The 21,231-nt window shown below is 37.1% G+C and overlaps 2 protein-coding genes across 51 annotated transcripts in view; one reads left to right on the plus strand and one right to left on the minus strand.

Moving 5' to 3' along the window:
* Window positions 1-17,065, plus strand: part of CLOCK (clock circadian regulator) — a 119,580-nt gene extending 102,515 nt beyond the window's left edge. For 25 of the 50 annotated variants that reach the window (XM_081589393.1, XM_081589402.1, XM_081589365.1 and 22 more), the window contains 6 exons: window positions 295-384; window positions 4,168-4,320; window positions 5,154-5,363; window positions 6,085-6,290; window positions 10,335-10,584; window positions 14,856-17,065. In XM_081589393.1, coding sequence (XP_081445519.1) covers window positions 295-384; window positions 4,168-4,320; window positions 5,154-5,363; window positions 6,085-6,290; window positions 10,335-10,584; window positions 14,856-15,035 — 1,089 coding nt within the window. In that variant the 3' untranslated portion in view covers window positions 15,036-17,065. The remainder of the gene's footprint in view (window positions 1-294; window positions 385-4,167; window positions 4,321-5,153; window positions 5,364-6,084; window positions 6,291-10,334; window positions 10,585-14,855) is intronic. The other 25 variants (XM_081589577.1, XM_081589565.1, XM_081589619.1 and 22 more) reach the window with 3 other exon arrangements.
* Window positions 15,725-21,231, minus strand: part of TMEM165 (transmembrane protein 165) — a 35,865-nt gene continuing 30,358 nt past the window's right edge. The window contains exon 7 of the transcript XR_014082031.1: window positions 15,725-17,922. The gene's annotated coding sequence lies outside the window, so the exon portion shown is untranslated. The remainder of the gene's footprint in view (window positions 17,923-21,231) is intronic.

Here is a 21,231-nt window from a genome sequence, read left to right on the forward strand (position 1 = left end):
AGCCATTTTATATCTAATTAATTTCAAATACCAGTCACTTTGGATAAAGTCCAGGCAACTCTTATTGAGAGCCCATGCAAGATAATGTGACAGATGCCTTGAAAGATAAAAAGTTAAATAGGGAATAAGTGTTCCAATTTAGAGGGAGAAATAGGCCTGTGCTCATCTAAAAATGTATGAGGCTCATGTAAAAGCTGTAATTCAGTTATAAAGATTCCATGGTGATATTTTTGGTGGGAGTATTCATGTATGGAAATGATTGTCACCCAGTGTTATTTTTTATTTTGCTTCTAGTCTATAAATTCCCAGACTGTTGGTCAGTCATTAACACAGCCTGTGATTTCTCAATCTGCAAATTTACCAGTTCCACAAGGCATGTCCCAGGTATTTTTATTTATTTCTGTTAAATATTTTAAAATTATAAATAGTCTTTAAGCTACTAGTGGGGCTTCCCTCATAGCTCAGTCAGTAAAGAGTACGCGAACCCAGTTCAATTCCTGGGTCAGGAAGATCTGCTGGAGAAGGGATAGGCTACCCATTCCAGTATTCTTGGGCTTCCCTTGTGGCTTAGCTGGTAAAGAATCTGCCTGTAATGTGGGAGACCTGGGTTCGATCCCTGGGTTGGGAAGATCCCCTGGAGAAGGGAAAGTCTACCCACTCCAGTATTCTGGCCTGGAGAATTCCATGGACTGTATATGTATAGTCCATGGGGTCACAAAGAGTCAGACACAACTGAGTGACTCACTTGCAAGCTACTAGTGATTTTTAAAAATACAGATGCAGTAAATGTCAATTGTGGACATTTAGAATACTTGGGGATTTTTTGATTTTCAGTGATATTGGGGTGCCTCTGGTAACTTTAGTTGTCTTTTAGGGTTCATGACAGTTTTGCACAACAAAAAGCTATCCTGATTAATCCCTGTTGAGAAATACTGTGGTGGCTCAGATGGTAAAGAATCTGCCTGCAGTACAGAAGACCTGGGTTCGATCCCTAGGTCAGGAAGATTCCCTGGTGAAAGGAATGGCTACCCACTCCAGTATTCTTGCCTGGAGAATTCCGTGGACAGAGAAGCCTAGAGGTCTATAGTCCAAGGGGTCACAAAGAGTTGGACATGACCGAGTAACTAACACTTTTACTTTTCATAGAAAAATATTAAAGATGAAATGTAGTTGTTCATTTTGTTCTTCCCGTGGATATTGGAAGAATTGAGTAATTTTATTCATATATTCATTTGTTTATATATAAGACATTTATTAAGCTCCTTATATAATCAGCTATTGCAGGTGCTGGCAATACAAATATATCTATACTAAGAAACTTTATTACATCTAGAAGGAATGACAGATAACTACAAATAGTCTGTGCTCAAGGTCTAAAGCTTGATATGTGAGCACGTTAGATGGACTCTTGGAGAAGGCAATGGCACCCCACTCCAGTCCTCTTGCTTGGAAAATCCCATGGATGGAGGAGCCTGGTAGGCTGCAGTCCATGGGGTCGCAATGAGTCAGACACGACTGAGCGACTTCACTTTCACTTTTCACTTTCATGCATTGGAGAAGGCAGTGGCAACCCACTCCAGTGCTCTTGCCTGGAGAATCCCAGGGACGGCGGAGCCTGGTGGGCTGCTGTCTGTGGGGTCGCACAGAGTCGGACATGACTGGGGCGACTTAGCAGCAGCAGCAGCAGCAGCAGCAGCAGATGGACTCTTAATTGCAGACTGAGGAAGTGAAAGAGAACTTTCTGGAAGAATTGTTACTTGGGCTGAGTCCCAAAGGAGGCTTAAATATAAAAACTAGCAAGACAAAGGAGAGGTATTACAAAAGTGACACTTTTGATTATAACTTCTCAACTTTTAATTTATGACTGCACTCACTCAGTACCTCAGACAAGTGAAAAATACTAAGTTGTGCTAGAAATAACCCGAAATTTTCTGTTTTGTTTGATGTTGAAGCTATCTCCACATTTTCTTAATTTCAAATAATATTAACACTAGGTATCTAAAAATACCTTTATCTTATATGATTGTTACTTAAATTGTGCTTAGTTGCTCAGTCATGTCTGACTCTTTGCGACCCCATGGACTGTAGTCCACCAGACTCCTCTGTCCATGCGGTTCTCCAGGCAAGAATGCTGAAGTGGTTTGCCATTTCCTCCTTCAGGGGATCTTCCCAACCCAGGGATCGAACCCAGGTCTCCCACATTGCAGGCGGATTCTTTACTGTCTGAGCCACCAGACATATGTAATTATAGCTATTATGTATTATGATACTTGTACAAGTATATTGACATTGCTATAAACTGTCATAATCTAAATGACAATCTAATTGTCATAATCTTGACTTTTAGCAACACATAATTGTGTAAGATATTTATAGCAGCACTATATTATTAAATAGTATCTGGAGTTGCAGTAGTTTTTATCAGCACTGAGTCCTCAAATAAGTATTCAAATCTCATTTCATTCAGTGATAAAGCCAAACACTTTTCCTGTTAGTTCTTTGATTTTATTTCCCATTATTCTGCTTTCTGTGTTTATTTTTATTTTCTTATTTGTATTTAATAGAAATTCTTTAAGTGGTGACAGTATAATGTTTACCTCAAGGTATAAATAACTTCAGGGTACAATATATTTATATGATATAAATATAAAATTTCAAATAATAAAAAATTAAGGCATGAGGATATTAAATTTGTAGTATTTTTTCATACCTAGTGTAATTTGATGTTTGATCTGGTTATTGTCAACTTCAGAAGTCAGAGTTGTATACTTTGAAAAGTAATATTCAGTGTTCTGAAAACAAACTTTTGAAGATAGGGTAAAAAAGCTTTTAGGGTGTCATTTGCTTTTACATGCATTGTAGGAGACTCTTAAGGTAAGAGAAATTTCCGGTGAACTGAAATTCTTTCTGCTTTTATACTGTATCCGAAATTTTCTGTATCCTGTGCTGAATATTCCTGGAAATAAGTAAATGAGCCTATTTAAACTTAAGTGGTGCATCACTAAATGTGCTTAGTTTCAAGCAGTAGTAAATAGAAGCTGCTTATAACTCAGGTGAAGCAGACATAAGTGAGATTGAAAACCTTGCTCTATAAGTAGAGTAACTATGCTTTTGTTCGCGTATGCAGCATTCACTTATAATCGCTTAGTCTTTAAAAGCCTAGGTTTTTGTGTTTGAGAACAGTTTATTGAAAATTTTATGGTTGGTTAATCTGTCAGATTTGTATAACTTTCTAATGACCTGCACAAAGAGGACATTCTCGGGATGACAGAATTTGATGTGAATAACTCTAGGTGCAGGCTACTTTTTCATTTGTTAAAAGATCAGGAATGAAGTTCAGTAACTTGTTCTATCAAGTAATAGTGCCACAGTAGGAAGTTGGGTCTTTAAAAGCCAGTGTTATTAAGTCATCTTGTAATCAGTCAAGCTCTAACCAGAAGCTGGACGAGAAATTTGAACAGGGATGGTATAAAAAATTATTAACTGGTAACAGAGATTAACTACTGAGAGCAGTTAAGAGAATTCAGAAGGATACAGGGAAGACCGGTGTAGAGAGCAGCCACTAAAGGTAAGTGAAAGGGAGAGTTGCCAAGGGGGAACAGCTCAGAAGACTCCTTCGACCCTCCTGAACTAGTGCTCCTCCAGGCCAAGCTGAGACTCAGGTCCCATTGGAGCCGCTGTGGCTATAGCCACTGGCTGGTACACACATTCACTGAAGTGCCACAGACTTGGTCTGGGGAGCGAGAAGCCACTTGCTGGGATACCAGTAAAATTTGCTGGGAAGCTGTCCACTAGCAAGCCGGTGAGACTTTCTGGAAAGCCAGCTGCTGGATGCTGATGACAGTCACTAGGATGCTACCCGCTGGCATAAAAACAAGAAGGAAAAGCACTAGAACCAGAGAGGTAACCCATTCTCCCTTTACAGTATCCCTCCACATCATCACTGACATGACTGCTGATGCCTGCTGATTAAGGAGAAACGTTTATAGGGTCCAGCTCTAGTACCACAAAGCTGAGCAAAGATAGGTGAATTAGGTGTTGAGAAGCAATAAATTAGTAACTGGCATGACATTCTTAATTCATGATATACTGCTTACAGTTCACATTTTATAATTATGAGAAGTGATTGTAAAATATGTTACACTTTTTCCATCCACAATACTTAAGTTTCAGTTCTCAGCTCAGTTAGGAGCCATGCAGCATCTCAAAGACCAATTGGAGCAACGGACTCGGATGATAGAGGCGAATATTCATCGGCAACAAGAAGAACTAAGAAAAATTCAAGAACAGCTTCAAATGGTCCATGGTCAAGGGCTGCAGGTAAGTTACTACATTTGATTACAAACAAAGCAGGCCATTTGTATTTTGGTTTCTTAGGAAATTGACTCTTCTTAATAAAAAGTAAGATGCCAAAGATATGTTTGATCCATTTAGTTTAGTAAATACTCATTGGTTATCTACTCATTATGATTGCATTTACAGTCGCTGAAGATAATTGATTCCTAAGAGTGTTTCCATCTGCATTTTTGTTTCTCCAGATTAGAGTCATCTTTTAGCAGTCTAATTATTAGTAAGCTTAAATTCCCATAATATCAAAATAATACTTTACATAGACTTTTAGGTACATGTAGGTACAGAATTTAAAATTAATCATCAGTAATTTTTTTAATAACATACTGGTAGGTCTGATTCAAATTATAGTCTTATTTGGTCGACCAACAGGGCCAAAGTTATGTCTATCCGATGCAACTAGGACTTTGGTAAAAAAAAAAACCACTTCTTTCTAATGCTATGAATTACAAATGATGAGTGATGCAGAACTTCCAATCCACAGACCTTTGAGTATCTGAGTTAGAGTAACGGTAGCATATATAATAATCCTTAACATGTAAAATGTCAAGCAAGTAGAGGTTTTGAAATTTATAACACTTTTTCTGACAATTAGAAACATGATTAGGGGTTAGGATGATTGAAAGAATGAAAATGAGTATCCTGTTTTATTCAGTAATTATTTATTGCTCATTGTTCATTCAGAATGACTTAGTCTTCTTGTTACTTGCTTTTAATACTTAATTTTTAGCTATTTTTGCTAAAAATGCTCTCATTCTTTTTAATTTAAAAAGATCATTTTAATGTAATCTTTATTTCTAAAGATGTTTTTACAACAATCAACCCCTGGATTGAATTTTGGTTCTGTTCAACTTCCTTCTGGAAATTCATCTAATATCCAGCAGCTTGCACCTATAAATATGCAAAGCCAAGTTGTTCAAACTAACCAGATTCAAAGTGGAATGAATACTGGACACATTGGCACAACTCAGCATATGATACAACAGCAGACTTTACAAAGTACATCAAGTCAGGTAACGTTATTGAGTAGAGTGGGCTAGGGAATGTTCAGTGATTGAAATGTGTGGTGTTGCTAAAACAAAAACAAAAGCTTCATTTTGAACAATACCATATGCAAAACTTTAATAGTAATAATTAGAAGGTACAGTATTGAGAGTGATAAAGTATTTTGTGCAGAATTGTTCTTAAATTGTTGAATGTTGAATGCTTTCTGTATTTCAACATTTAGAAAAATTTTGCAGTTTGCTTGAAATGAATATACAGACTACTTCTGTGTGTGAAAAAAAAAGAAATTGCAGGATTCTGACCAGGACATATGTTCCCATATGTGAAGAATGTATTTTGTTAGGGCAGTGATGGCTTAATTAACATTCTAGGAAATTTTGGTAATTGAAAATGCATCTGTGATTGTAAATCTCAAGACTTCCAATGAAATACATAAAAATGTCAAATGTCAGTTACTTTGGGTGTTTAGTAGTTCTTCATGTATATTTTATGTCATCCTTGTTAAGATCATGCTCCTTTTCAAAAATCATAGCTTACCTTCCAGCAAGACATTGAAGACTAATTCATTCTCAGTTATTGCAAATTATTCCTTGGTGGTTCGATTTCTCCCAGAGGAGTATGTTCTGCCACTTCTTTTTCTGTCATGTCAACTATTGTTAGAATGATGAGTAGTAGAAGCGTACTTCCTGAATAAATTTTTTTCTATCTGTAAAATCTTCTCTTTTCTAGCAGAGTCAACAGAATGTACTGAGTGGGCACAGTCAACAAACATCTCTTCCCAGTCAGACACAGAGCACTCTTACAGCCCCACTGTATAACACTATGGTGATTTCTCAGCCAACGGCCGGAAGCATGGTTCAGATTCCATCTAGTATGCCACAAAACAGTTCCCAGAGTGCTGCAGTAACTACATTCACTCAGGACAGACAGATCAGGTAGTTGTCATGTTTCCAAGATGTCAGTTGTTTGATTATAAAACAATACTTGGATTTTTTTAATGAGATTTTAATTTATTGCTCACTCTAGAATTTGAAATAAAAACAGTGTATCCTCGTTGAAGTACTTTATAATGAAAGAGTAACAGCAAATTTTATTTCATGTTATTTCATGTTCAAAAATGTACTAACATATGGTAGAATCCAAATTCTACACATGTTTTATGATAGGTTTTGTCTGTATCACTATAAAATTTATATATTTTCAATACAGCCACTCTTGTGTTGTCAGTGTGGTAGCAATGGCTAAAGTGTATGCTACCATAGTTTATACGTGTAATGGAGTAAGTTTAGCTCACCTTTCTTGAGTTTTGTTAAGTACTGTGCTAAATGCTCAAAGTATATTATCTCATTTAATTCTTATTAAAAAAAAATGTGTGAGGGTCTTTATTTCCCAGGAAAGAATAAAAAATTTGGTCAAGGATCTGAAGCTGTGAAGGGAGTGAAAAAGGGGATCTGAATTCAAAATTGGGTGTCTGATTTCAGAGCTCAAGTGCTTAAACATATACTACACTCAAGTTTTATGGGCAATTCTAGAAAAAATCTCCATCTGTGACTAATTTAGTCTTCCAAATACCTGACCTAGAAATAGATATTTTTAAAAAATAACCTTTTGAAATATTAAGAAAGTGTCTTTCAAAACTATGGGATTTCTTTAGTCTTAAAAATTACATTTTAAATGCATTTTATTTTTACTTATTTTAGTGCAATATAAGTAGACTGCTGCTTTTATAGTAAAATCTTGCTGTTGTATTAGACTTTGTAGTAGATTTTATTGAAACCCTATTAATAATTTCCAGAGTGTAAGGAAGCTGCCGGATTGCAGAAACAATAAGATCAGAGAGAAACTCACTGCTTCTTTTTGGAACTGGTTTCCTTCAAGTTAAAAAGTCCGGCTTTCGAAGGAAGTGTTATGAATATACTCCATAGAAATATTATAAAGGGCTAGATTTAAAGCCCAAGGGAAAACCCATTAACATAGGATGTTGACATACATTTTGGAGGACACAGTTTAGCAATTATTTGTAGACAGCTGTTTTTTTAAGATGGAAAAACAACTTGAGCAAACATTTGACTGCCTGCTTGTATGAGTATGGCACATTCTTTATCCCAGAAGAAAGATCAGACTAGTCAAAGCTGTAGAAAGGTGAATAAATCAGTATTATTTGATGTGATAAATACTTAATAGATCTTTGAAAAGGAGGAATGAGCAGTTTTATGGGTTGAGGCAAGCAGATGAAAAGAGGACTGGGATCAGGGAAAATTTCAGGGAGGAGATACTTGGCCTGTGTCTTAAGAGCATTGCTTTAGATATGTGTGTAGCAGGGAGTCACAGGAGGGTATTCTAGGCAGAGGGAGCAGTGTATACAAAAAAAGAAGTTAAAGCCAAAGTAAATTGCAGAATGTCTTTTGGTGCCAGAGAGGAATGAGATATTCTCATATTAAGCAGTGGGCAGTTGGGCAATTCAGATACTAAATTCTTTTAAGATTATAGAGAGATTAGTGCTTAGCACTTCTGTGATTAAGCCACTTTGTAATGTTATTTGTTTGTGAATTTTTCATTATATATGTTTTTCCATTAAATAATACATTTGATCCTAAAGTACATAATATAAAATGCTTTATTTTTAAGATTTGGCATGGATTCAAAATAAATTTGTCTTGTGGAACATTTAAACTGTATGGATATGCTAAGTGTAGTTATAATTATCTACCTTAAAACAGGTTGTAATTGCAGTTATGTCATGTTAAATCTACAGTAGAGTCTTATCTCAGTTTCCTCACCGTAGTGACCAATGTTAGAAACTAACTTCATCTCACAGAAAAGGCAGATAGAAATGATATTTTTCCCTGAAGAAGCATTGTTTTTTGTTGTTCCTTTATTAAAGACTGTGGAAGCAGGAAAGTAGTGGGTGGGGAGGAATATTAGTGAATTGTAATACAGGGGGTACTATGCCTCTTGATAAATTTGTAAATTGAGGGTACTTTTATATGCTGTTAGATTGTCATTTAGTTTTGAAACATAAATGTCATTGATGTTTATAAGACACAACTTACAATGTAAGCATCTATAAACTTAGAGGTTTTTTAAAAATTCCTTTATGACAGCTTTAAGTTTATTTTGATTAGCAAAATGAACCATGTGTCACATATATCTAACTCCCAAGTACCTAGTTGCTGCTGTTGCTGCCAAGTCACTTCATTCGTGTCCGACTCTGTGCGACCCCATAGACGGAAGCCCACCAGGCTCCGCCGTCCCTAGGATTCTCCAGGCCAAGAATACTGGAGTGGGTTGCCATTTCCTTTTCCAGTGCATGAAAGGGAAAAGTGAAAGTGAAGTCGCTCAGTCATGTCCAACTCTTAGCGGCCCCATGGACTGTAGCCTACCAGGCTCCTCTGTCCATGGGATTCTCCAGGCAAGAGTACTGGAGTGGGGTGCCATTGCCTTCTCCTAAGTACCTAGTAGTTTTATAAAAAGAGAAAAGTTGATATTTTTAACAGATTAAAAACTTTTTGCATGCATGCATTACATTTTTTTTATTGTGAAATACACATAACAAAATATTCACTATGTTAACCATTTTCATATGTGCAGTTCATTGACATATGAGTAGGTTGGCACCATTGTGACAGTCACTACCATCAATCTCCAGAAATTTTTTCTTCTTCCCAAACTAAAAATCTATATTCATCAGACAGTATGCATTCCTCTTCCCCCTAACTCTTGGAAACCACCATTCTACTTTCTAAGCACATAAGTCTGTGAGTTTGACTACTCTAGATACTGTACATAAATGGAATCATGTAATGTATGTCTTTTCTATCTGGCTTACTTCACTTGGCAAGGTTCAGCCATATTATAGCATGTGTCAGAATTTCCTTCCTCTTTAAGGCTAAGTGTTACTCAGTTGTAATGTATATACCACATTTTGTTGACCCATTTGTCTACTGATGGAAACTTGGGTTATATCCATCTTTTGGAAATTGTGAATAGCTGCTATGAACATTGGTGTGCAACTGCTTGAGTCCCTATTTTCCATTCTTTTGAGTATATGTACAGAAATGGAATTGCTAGATCACATGGTTGTTACATTTTTAGTTTTGATGACAGACCACCATACTATTTTCCATAATGGACAAACCACTTTATATTCCCACCAACAGTGCACAGAAATTCCAGTTTCTCCACATCCTTGTCAACACAATTACTTTGTTTGATAGTAGTAATCCTAATGAATGTGATATGGTATCTCATAGTGGTTTTGATTTGCATATCCCTAATGATTAGCCATATTGAGCATCTTTTAAGTGCTTATTGACCAATTGTATATAGTGTGAAGAAATATCATTTAGGACCCTTGGTGGTTTTTTAATCAGATTGTTTGTTGCTGTGTTGTAGTATTGCTTTATATTTTCTAGTTGTTAATCCCTTACCAGATCCATGATTTGTAAATATTTTCTCCCACTCTGGAGTGCCCTTTTACTGTGTTGGTAGTGTCCCTTGCTACATAAAAATTTTTAAATTTTTTTTCAGTTTATCTATTTTTTCTTTTGTTATGTATGCTTTTAATGTCATAACCTAAGAAATTATTGCCCGATCCAGTGTCATGAAACTTTCTCCCTATGTTTATTCTAAGAGTTTCATAGTTTTTGACATTTATGTTTAGGTCTTTAATCCATTTTGAGTTAATTTTTATATAATTTTTTTGTGATGTAAAGGTCAAATTTCATTCTTTTGCATCTGGATATCAAAAAAAGTGTGTATTCTTGTTTGTGATCGCTTTATTTTGCTCTGTACATTTCTGTTCACTGGTATCCCAAAGTGAATCTTTAAAAACATGAAACAAAATTGGAACATATGGCTTTTAAAAAGCTAAATTGGTAATATCATGGGTATTATCTTTAGAGAAATATTCAGCCCACTGCCTTTCATGGTGTATACTTGTACTTCTGACTCCCCTTCCCTTTCTTTCCTCTTAACAGATTTTCTCAAGGTCAGCAACTTGTGACCAAATTAGTAACTGCTCCTGTAGCCTGTGGGGCGGTCATGGTACCTAGTGCTATGCTTATGGGTCAGGTAGTGACTGCCTACCCTACCTTTGCTCCACAACAACCGCAGTCACAGACACTGTCAGTCACGCAGCAGCAGCAGAGTTCCCAGGAACAGCCGCTCCCTTCAGTTCAGCAACCATCTCAGGCTCAGCTGACTCAACCACCGCAGCAGTTTTTACAGGTAATTCTCCCTAGGGAAGAATGTCCCAAACCTGTTTACCTTTTTATAGTGAAATTAAGGATTAAATGAACAGTTCTGTAAATGAGCTGAAAAATCTGCAAAAACTTATTGTACAACTTAAATTTCTATAAAGACAGAAAGCTTATCCCAGTTGGCTATTTTTTCTTCTCTTAGAAGACTTTTAGTCCTGCTGTGAAGATACTCAGTTATCTAAATTGGTGGATATAATACGTGGTTGCTTCCTGCCCATATCAAGGCAATTTACAGAGAATTCTCTCTGGCTAGAGTTTCTGGAACTCAAGCAAAGGCACCTTTCTCTCCTCTCTTGTTTCCCTAGGGGCCCATCAAGCTGTACTCTCTACAGATCATAAGTATTGAAAGGGGTTTTTTTAAAAAATTACTTTAGGCATTTTGTTAAATTATTTTATTGAATTAAATTTTATAATAACTTTTTGGCTATAAATTAATATTGGAAGAAAAATACTGTGAAGGCACAGGCTATTCCGAGATTGAGTTACTGCTACACCACATGCTGTGTGAACTTTGGCAGGTTACTTAACTTGCTCAGACCCCGTTTCCTCATCTATAATATGGAGGTGCTAGTCATTCATATCTCATGAGTAAGATGCATGTGAATCACTGAGCCTGTTATAGGGTATATACTTAAACACCTTATAAGTATAACTTGCCTTCATAAATGACCACTATCTTGAATAATGTAATAGATACTCAGATTAACCAAAATGCAGACACAGATCTCTTGGGGGTATATCAGACAGGATCTGCTTATCTAAAGGATGCAAAACAAAGTCACCTAGATTGGGATCCTCAGCAAAGCAGCAGGCAGATTTCTGGACCTCAGTACCCTCATTGGGGAATCACAATAGCAGATTGTGACATCTGAAAATCCAGCTTTTTCCTTACTGGTCTAAGAGGCCAGCAGTTTTGAATATAGGCTGAGCCACGATTTGTGCTGGATACCATTCCACGTATTCCAGGCACATATCATCAGTTTTAAAGTTATACAACATATGGTATAGTTAGAAGATTTCAGTATTATACTGTATAATTAGGCATAAATACACTGTTAGTTCATCAAATTGGTGTTCTGGTGCAAATATAATTCTTAACTTGATGATGTGCTAAACTAAAAGAGGTTCAGTTCAGTTCAGTTGCTCAGTCGTGTCTGACTCTTTGCGACCCCATGAATCACAGCATGCCAGGCCTCCCTGTCCATCACCAACTCCTGGAGTTTACCCAAACCCATGTCCATCGAGTCGCTGATGCCATCCAACCATCTCATCCTCTGTCGTACCCTTCTCCTCCTGCCCCCAATTCTTCCCAGCATTAGGGTCTTTCCCAATGAGTCAACTCTTTGCATGAGGTGGCCAAAGTATTGGAGTTTCAGCTTCAACATCAGTCTTTCCAATGAACACCCAGGACTGATCTCCTTTAGGATGGACTGGTTGGATCTCCTTGCAGTCCAAGGGACTCTCAAGAGTCTTCTCCAACACCACAGTTCAAAAGCATCAATTCTTCAGCACTCAGCCTTCTTTACCATCCAACTCTCACATCCATACATGACCACTGGAAAAACCATAGCCTTGACTAGAAGGACCTTTGTTGGCAAAGTAATGTGTCTGCTTTTAAATATGTTATCTAGGTTGGTCATAACCTTCCTTCCAAGGAGTAAGCATCTTTTAATTTCATGGCTGCAATCACCATCAGCAGTGCTTTTGGATCCCAAAAAAATAAAGTCTGACACTGTTTCCACTGTTTCCGCATCTATTTCCCATGAAGTGATGGGACCAGATGCCATGATGTTAGTTTTCTGAACATTGAGCTTTAAGCCAACTTTTTCACTCTCCTCTTTCACTTTCATCAAGAGGCTCTTTAGTTCTTCTTCACTTTCTGCCATAAGGGTGGTGTCATCTGCATATCTGAGATTATTGATATTTCTCCTGGCAGTCTTCATTCCAGCTTGTGTTTCTTCCAGCCCAGCGTTTCTCATGATGTACTCTGCATGTAAGTTAAATAAGCAGGGTGACAGTATACAGCCTTGACGTACTCCTTTTCCCATTTGGAACCAGTCTGTTGTTCCATGTCCAGTTCTAACTGTTGCTTCCTGACCTGCATACAGGTTTCTCAAGAGACAGGTCAGGTGGTCTGGTATTCTCATCTCTTTCAGAATTTTCCACAGTTTGTTGTGATCCACACAGTCAATGGCTTTGGCATAGTCAATAAAGCAGAAATAGATGCTTTTCTGGAACTCTCTTGCTTTTTTGATGATCCAGCGGATGTTGGCAATTTGATCTCTGGTTCCTCTGCCTTTTCTGAAACCAGCTTGAACATCTGGAATTTCACGGTTTACGTGTTGCTGAAGCCTGGCTTGGAGAATTTTGAGCATTACTTTACTAGCGTGTGAGATGAGTGCAATTGTGCGGTAGTTTGAGCATTCTTTGGCATTGCTTTTCTTTGGGATTGGAATGAAAACTGACCTTTTCCAGTCCTGTGGCCACTGCTGAGTTTTCCAGATTTGCTGGCATATCGAGTGCAGCACTTTCACAGCATCATCTTTCAGGATTTGAAATAGCTCAACTGGAATTCCATCACCTCCGCTAGCTTTGTTCGTAGTGATGCTTTCTAAGGCCCACTTGACTTCACATTCCAGGATGTCTGGCTCTAGGTGAGTGATCACACCATCGTGATTATCTGTGTCGTGAAGATCTTTTTTGTACAGTTCTTCTGTGTATTCTTGCCACCTCTCCTTAATATCTTTTGCTTCTGTTAGGTTAGTTACCTTATTATCTCTTGAGAAACATACAGCCCCTTAGACATTAAGCCCATAGTACAGCCATTAATGACTGGATTGGCTGTTGTTATAAATGAATTAATGATAAGAATTTATAATAAGTTAGAAACTGTTCTCTAGAGGAAATGTATTCAGTGAGAAGTAGGCAGAAGCTTAGGAAGGAAGAAGACTTGCCTTAGAAACTCAGTTTTCTGAGTCTGTCAGAGAACAAGGGCTCTTAAAAGAATGAACATTCTCTTCCACTTCTGGGAAAAAAACACTTCAAAGAAGCAAGATAGGCAATACCCTTTAGAAATACACTAATATGTAGATAGAAATACACAATTTGTGCTTTCTGATTAGTTCCAAAATGTACTTTTGGTGTAACCATATAAGGCTCATAAATACCCTGAATTATTTATCTTACAAAAGCTTTTCCTAATCACAGTGAGAAAAAGAAAATGTCTCCAGGTGCTTGGCAAAGCTCAGTGGCCTTTAAGGTTCAGAGATCTATCCTTCTGTGTGTTTGCACAGGTGTCTTTCATTCACATTTGCAGAAATCACCTATTACAGTTCCTTTTTAAAATTATGAACCCTGCATCAAGACATATTGTCCTTAGTGAAGAGAGAGATTAATTTTAAAATTCCGCTTTCTTTTGACTAGTTTCCTTTGTATCTCTAAAGGAGAAATTAGGCAAAAGAAACTGAAGTTCATGGAGCTGACACTTGCCCAAGGCCTAATACATACAAAGCAAAACTCACAGCCAGGGCTGCTTCTGATTTCAGATCCTGTGCTTTTGTTCTGTTTTGTTCTTTGTTACATCACACTGTTACATAAAGGACATAAGTCTGTAGCCGTGTCCTCAGTTTTATAGTACTTTTAAATAATACTGTTAATATTTAATCTTTGTAAAAACCCAGTGTGGGAGGTACTCTGATTTTCCTTATTTTGTAAATGAAGAAAATGAGGTCCAGAGATGTAAATAGCTTGACCAGGTTACACATCTGGTAAACGGGGCAGCCAGAGTTTGAACCCAGGCCGTGTACCTCAGGGCCCATGCTCTTGGCCACTGCTGCTCTAACCAATCAGAAAGCTGGTACAGAAGGCATTTTCTCTTTGACCACAGATTGTTCATATGTTGTATGCTCTTAGCGATGCTTAAATTGTATCATCTGTTTAAAAATGTGGTCTTTAGGACATAAAGTGAAAGAGTATGTGTGGTTTGTCTCAGGACATAGATAGCTTTCTGTATCATATTATCTCTAGCTCAGTTTCCTTCTGAAGAATGAAATTCTGTTATATTTCAAAAAGAGGGAAATGCTCATAAGCATTTTCCAGAATACTATCTTTAAGTGAAAAAAACAAACAAGACTTATGTACAGGTTTTGACCCTGTGGAGAAGTGGAAAACTTGAGTAGTCTTAATGTACACAGTATAATGGGGGTGAAGCAGTGTTGCATAATCCACTTGTCTTTTTAGACTTCTAGGTTGCTCCATGGGAACCCTTCAACTCAGCTTATCCTCTCTGCTGCATTTCCTCTACAGCAGAGCACTTTCCCTCAATCACATCACCAGCAACACCAGTCGCAGCAACAGCAGCAACTGAGTCGGCATAGGACTGAAAGTTTGACGGATCCTTCCAAGGTTCAACCACAGTAGCGCACATGCATCCTCTCTGTCCTCAAGGGAGGATGGGGGTGGCCCATAAAGAGTTGCTTAGATGATCTAAGGATATGATGAAAAGTTCCAGTGATTTCATGGGATGCAATACTGAGTGTTCTAGTTCCTGCTAATTAGTTAGCAGGGAAAATGCTGCCTAGCACTGCAGATGTACATTAAATACCAGCCAGCAGGAGGTGATCGTAGAGCCACAGCCAATTCTGACAGTGTTTTAGTTGCCCAGATATTTTTTAATGGAAAAAGAGTATATTGCCAAATGTTAAGAAGCTCAGCTATGAAACAGGACCTCCAGTGAATCAGAAAGGCACTAACAACATTAGTAACTTTGAGTGGTTCTGTGCCTGTTTTCAAGTGTTACAGAGGACACACCACTGCCATCCACGTCAGGGGTTTGCTTACGACGATGCCATGAAGACAGTCCAGTAGACTCAGTAGACCCCCTTCCCTTTTCAGATAATGATGAAATAGTAATTAATTTCAGAATGTTGTGTGGGTTCAAATTCTCTATGTACAGATGCTGTAAAAATAATATTATGTATATGTCTGGATAAAAGGAGAGAAAGCAAAACATTTTGTATGCTGCATGAAAGCATTATCTCTTCCTTTAGGTATGAGTACATTTCCTTAGATTCTGATGCTATGTGGAGACTAATACATCCTCTTTTCCCTTTTGTTTACAGTATGGTATTGTTCTATTCACTCTTCCGGGGCACAAGTCTTTTTTTTTTGGTTCATACTTTGACTGTGATGTCACAGTTTGTTCAGTGAGGTATGATGTGCTGCTGGGAATGAAGTTTGTTTGTTTGTTTTTTCAGGTTAAATTATTTGAAACAGGATTTTCAAGTTACTCAGAAATATCCCTCATTTCATTATTCTTCAATTGTGTTTAAGAATAGGATTTGCACTGCTTTATTTTAAGATGGTTGGGAGTTTTGATCACATATTTTGATCTAGTTCCTAGTTGGAAATAGTTGTGTAAATGGTTTTTAACAAGCCTGACAGTTATTTCAAGTATGTTTCAGTTATAGGAGTGAATTTGCACACAGAATATTTTAGGCACTTTTTAATGTTCTCACTGGTGGGAATTTTAACTTTTAGGATTTGTTGGAATCTTTTTATTATCCTCCACAATTTCAGTGCTTCTTTTAGTCAGAAATGATTCAGGGTTATTTGAGGGAAAAAAAAAAAACCCATAGTGCCTTGATTTTCATTCAGGTGATTACTCACCGTCTTGAACTCATTGTCTAGTTTCAGTAGCAGGTTTGAAATCTTGGTACATTTTTAATAGCATGTGGGTGTCAGCGCCATTAAGTTCCTAATGAAGACTCTCTGAGTCTCTTGGATTAGAGGTACAAATAATTTCAAAATAAAAGATAACATGCTAGTGACACTATCAGAGTTACTATTGTGATCACAGAATTGTTTTTCTAAATCAGCATTTTCCTTAAATCTATGTATTCATTTAGGAATTACCAGTAAATATTTTCTCAATGTGATCTTAAAATCCTGCAAAGACAAAAAGAAGAGTTAGAGATTGGCTTTGCCTTCACTATAGCACTAGAATCATGTAACTCACGTGCTTCATAAACATGAACTAAGATTTCGTTTGGTGATACCATATTCTAAAGGTAGTAAGTTCCAACCAGGATTGCATACATTAAAAACATTTTATAGATTCTATGATACTAATAATTAAATTTATAACTAGAGAACAAAGGAAAATAAATGGGAAATATCTTATTGGCTATCAAAAATTATTACTGAGGAAAGGGAAGATAGCAAGCTGTAAGAAATCAAAATTAACCTTAAAAGAAAACATGTAACAGAATTGAAGTTGTTAAACAAAAGATTTTGGCAATGAAAATAATACAGAATTGCTAGATAAAGGTGTCAGGGGAACTCTCAGTTGGTTCTTAAGACTTTTCTGTTCTTAGCTTTGCTATCATCCTTAAGGGATATACTTTATCTTTCTGTAGAAAATCATACCTGACCACACTTAAACTAGAAAATTCATGTTGAAAAGAAAACAACCAAAGAAAGTTGGTACCTACCCTTCTAGAAAAGAAGTGTTACTAGATGCCAATCAATAATTAACATATCAAGGAGCTCCTCTTCTAGCTAAATGACCATCCAGAAGAGATTTCTGACTTTGTCATGAATGTCAAGAATAGATGTCAGAATATGTGTGTACTTAAGCATATGCCCACAATGGGCAACGCTGATGTTGTAGAGTATGGCAACAGTATTTTTTTTCCCCTTCAAAATTGCCTTTCCTAACCTTATCATGCCATTCCATATATTCTGAGTTGTGCCTCATCTGTTTTTTGGCAATATATAGTGATACAGGTTTAGCAAACAAAAGGTATGAAGAACTCTTATATTATGGTTTATCCTCCAAGTCCCATATGTGAAAAGAAAGATGGTGAACCATGAGTACTGTGTACTCAGTTTAACACAAGCAAAGCATAAGACAAGCCATAAGGTAAATCTGTAGACAGTTCATTCACATTCTCCTCTCCCTATCCCTTCAAGTATTTTTCCATCCTAAAATATTTAGGAAAGCAAATTAGACAAGATTTTGCTTTATAATTCCTGTTGTTCTCGCAGCTCACTTTTTTCCTGCTTAGAAATGGTTGCTACATTTAAAGGAGCAGCTGGCTGCTTTTGATTTGCTGTCAGAACAAAGTGTTGTGTCAGAGTAGCTAGTAACTGCCTCTCAGCTCCTTCTTCACCTTTGTTTTCCTCCTGCTTCCCTGGAACTTGGACCGCAAAGCGGTTCCTTCCCCCTCCTCCATGAATCGAGACTTGAGCATCCTGATGGAAGATTCAGCAATTGCCTGTAATTCTTTCATTTCTGTAGCCAAAGCTGTTAATTGAAATCCAAATCTCAGTCGTGAAAAAATACCAAATAGGAACACTTTTCAGCTACTTAAAAATCTTATCTTCCCTCTTCTTTACTCTCATAGATATTCCATTTTTCTTAAAAAAACACATTTTTTTTCTGGGTGGCAATTATTAGGTGTTAGCTGCTTTGAACTGTGGCCCTGGGTGAGTCACTATTGTTTTTAAACTACCAGTGAGGATTAATAAAGTTGCTGCTGAGAGTGGTGTCAAAGCAGAATCAAGACACTTAAAAGTACTTTATTATTTGAGTGAAAATATTGGTGGAAAAGCATATGCAGGGGATGGGGGGGTAGTATGTAAGTAAAGAACTATAGTTTGGTCTCCCAACTCTGTCCCAAGTTGAAGGGGGAATTTGAGTCCTGTACTCTATCACTTAAATCTGGTTTAAGAATGTACTAGTAATAAAGGGATGCCAGTAACTTTGAATAGTTTGTTACAGAGTACTCAATGCAGATTAGTGAAAATGTTACTGGAATTCTTCAGAAGTGCTTGGGTTGATGGTCATTGCCTTAAAGCATTCTGCTTGCAGTTAAGGGCACTGTGTGTTGAAGGGAGATGAACCCTTGTTCAAGAAGCCTTAGAAAGGGGCCCCTTAAAATAGAACTCTTGTTTGCCTGCTCTACACAGACAGGGGGGAATTATTTTAAACTGGATATTACTCAACAAGTTTTAAAATATTTCCACTACATTGAGGTAAACGGTTTTTTTTTAAAGTGGACTGCAAATAGCATTTTGCTCTGGTATTGCACATTTTTACTTTTTTTTCTGTATTTCTTTGGTGATTGAAAGTTTGTTAACGAACATTTGTGTAAAACTCATTCACATCTATAACCTTTCCAATATCTGTGACCCTGTTCTTAGTCCCTCGGGAGTCAGTGTTGGAAGGTATAAACACTGGATATTACTATTGCTGAGTGAGTCTAGCCAGAAATAAGCTGATGGGAATTTTTAAATGGAGGAAAAGAAACAGCACAAAGGCACTTGCCATTTTTATAGTGATCAGAGAAAAAGAGTCTTTTGTTTGGGGCGGGTGAGCATTCTTCTAAAAGGAGCTTCTGAAGTAGTTGCAAAGGAAAAGAGTTGACTATTTTTATAGTATATTTAATATATTTGTATATAACTATGAATATAATAAGAACCCTTCACATGCCTCCCACTTTTCTAGTTTACTTCCCCTTTTGCCATAGCACTAGCATAGCCTCATCCGCATGGGTACCGTGCCTATTGTCAGCCTACCAAAAGATAGTGCTGCTGCTTTCTGAGACAGGTGAGAAGACCCAACTCTCATGCCTGGGGATCCTTTATGTAGGAATAGCACACACTTCACAGGCATCACACCACAGTCGAAAAGCATCATTTTGAAAGGTAACAAGCACTTTATTGCAATTATTCATTTTGATAAAGTTTATTATCTTAGATACTACCATTTCTAAAGGATCCCCAACTCATCACTTAGGTGAAGTTTTTAAATGACACATTTCTGAGAAATGTTTAGATCCAGTGAACCATAGTAGGTTTAAGGGAGTGATTTCAAGGTAGCCAAATGAACTTTGACTTTTGTTTTGAATGTGGTAGAGTCAAGGGATTGTAGATGCCTAGTTCCATTTAGACACTATTGTAAACCTATCTTGCCTATTGTGTGGACATCAAAAGAGACCAATGAGCCTGTTTGTTTTCAGAGGTCTAGGAGAATTGCATCAGTGTGAATAGATGTATAGAACTAACCTAAAAGTGATTGGTAGTCATATTTTAGAATACAGTAATTTCAAGAATTATTCTGAGTGTTTTAAATGTGCTCTGAAATGTTGGCATGTCATTTCAGTGTTTCCATTTGAATTGCTCTTGTAATGTTTTTGCACAAAAAGAACTGAGAAATACTACTTTGGTTGAAGAAAAGGAAAAAAATAATTTGGTCATATTTTAATGTCTCCTGTGGAAACACTGGGGGTGAATTTTGTTGGTACAGTTATTTTCAGGATATTTGAAACAGTATTGAACAGCTCACAAGAAATTAAGCAACCGTGAATGGATTGAAAAATTAAAACTCTTTCCATGTGACTGTTTTGCATACTTTATCCCCATGTCGTAATTTAACACTACATTCCTTGTTTTTCTTAAATAAAATAACTTTGCGGGTTTTATTTTTGAGTATTTAGCAAGTTATTTTCTAAGCTGCCCGGGTTTTCCTAGGGAAAACGTTCTTAGGTGAAATAGGATATAGTTTATGAAAAGACATTAAGTGAAATCCCATCACCACCACCAGCAAACACTGAGGTGCTGCATTAAGTGACAATCAAAATAGTATTTATAGGAGAGTTGAGAAAAGGGTTTTTAAAGATGCAGTTGCTTTGAAAGCAGTTGTCTGGGTTTCTTGAATAAAAATGGCTAAATGTATTTATTTATATTTTTAAATATCTTTGCGTTCCGTTTCCTCATCAGCGTGATTTGTGTCGTGTATTTAATTGTGGTTTGTTTTGTTCTGCCTCGTAATCTTCTGTGCGGACTGGCTCTGCCTCCTGGGGGTGCGTGGGGTCCTTAGCCCTTGTGACGCCTCTTGGTGGCGCTCTGAATCTGTTCCACTTCAGCACAGCCAGCGGTGGAGCCCAGCCCAGGTGCCCCCAAGGCTCCCCTCCTGTTCTCAACTTAGTTAACAAAAAGTAAAAGTTAACTCCAACTTTTTTCTAGTTTCACTTGCTGCCTTTTCTATTTTATGGGCACTTTTTATATAACTTCCCCAACGCAGCCAAAGGCCAGTATGACAGAACCCGTGGCACACGTTGCCTCTGTTTTGCCCATTTGGAAAATGTTATTAAAACAATCAGCATCTTCTAATGGCCATCACTCTCATATCCATATTAAAATCCATCTAAAGCCCTTAAATACAGGTGGAACAATGTATAAATACTGCAAACTCTGCTACAAAAAAAAAAGTGTGTTTTTATATATAGTGTAATGTTGCTTGGCCCTTTAAAACCAAAGCCAAACCAAACCTTCCTACACAGCACCGTCCAATAAAAGCAGTGTTTGAACATCTAAAGCCTAGAAATTTGAGGATACTTTTTGCTGCTCTGCATTGGAACAGAATTCTCCACTTTGGGCTCTTTGAGTCCCACAGGCCACGTCCAGAGTGCATTCTAGCTTTGGGATCCCTTAGAGAACAGTAATTAAAACAAGTCAACTACAAGTTGGATTTAATGATGTAAAAAGTGTTTCTTGATTCTTTAAGGGTTAAATTGGAGAGCTGATGTTTTTTAATATATGCTTTTAAGTT

The sequence above is a fragment of the Giraffa tippelskirchi genome, chromosome 1, assembly GCF_054371585.1.
Source record: "Giraffa tippelskirchi isolate mGirTip1 chromosome 1, T2T-mGirTip1v1.2.pri, whole genome shotgun sequence".
NCBI classification, from domain to species: Eukaryota; Metazoa; Chordata; class Mammalia; order Artiodactyla; family Giraffidae; genus Giraffa; species Giraffa tippelskirchi.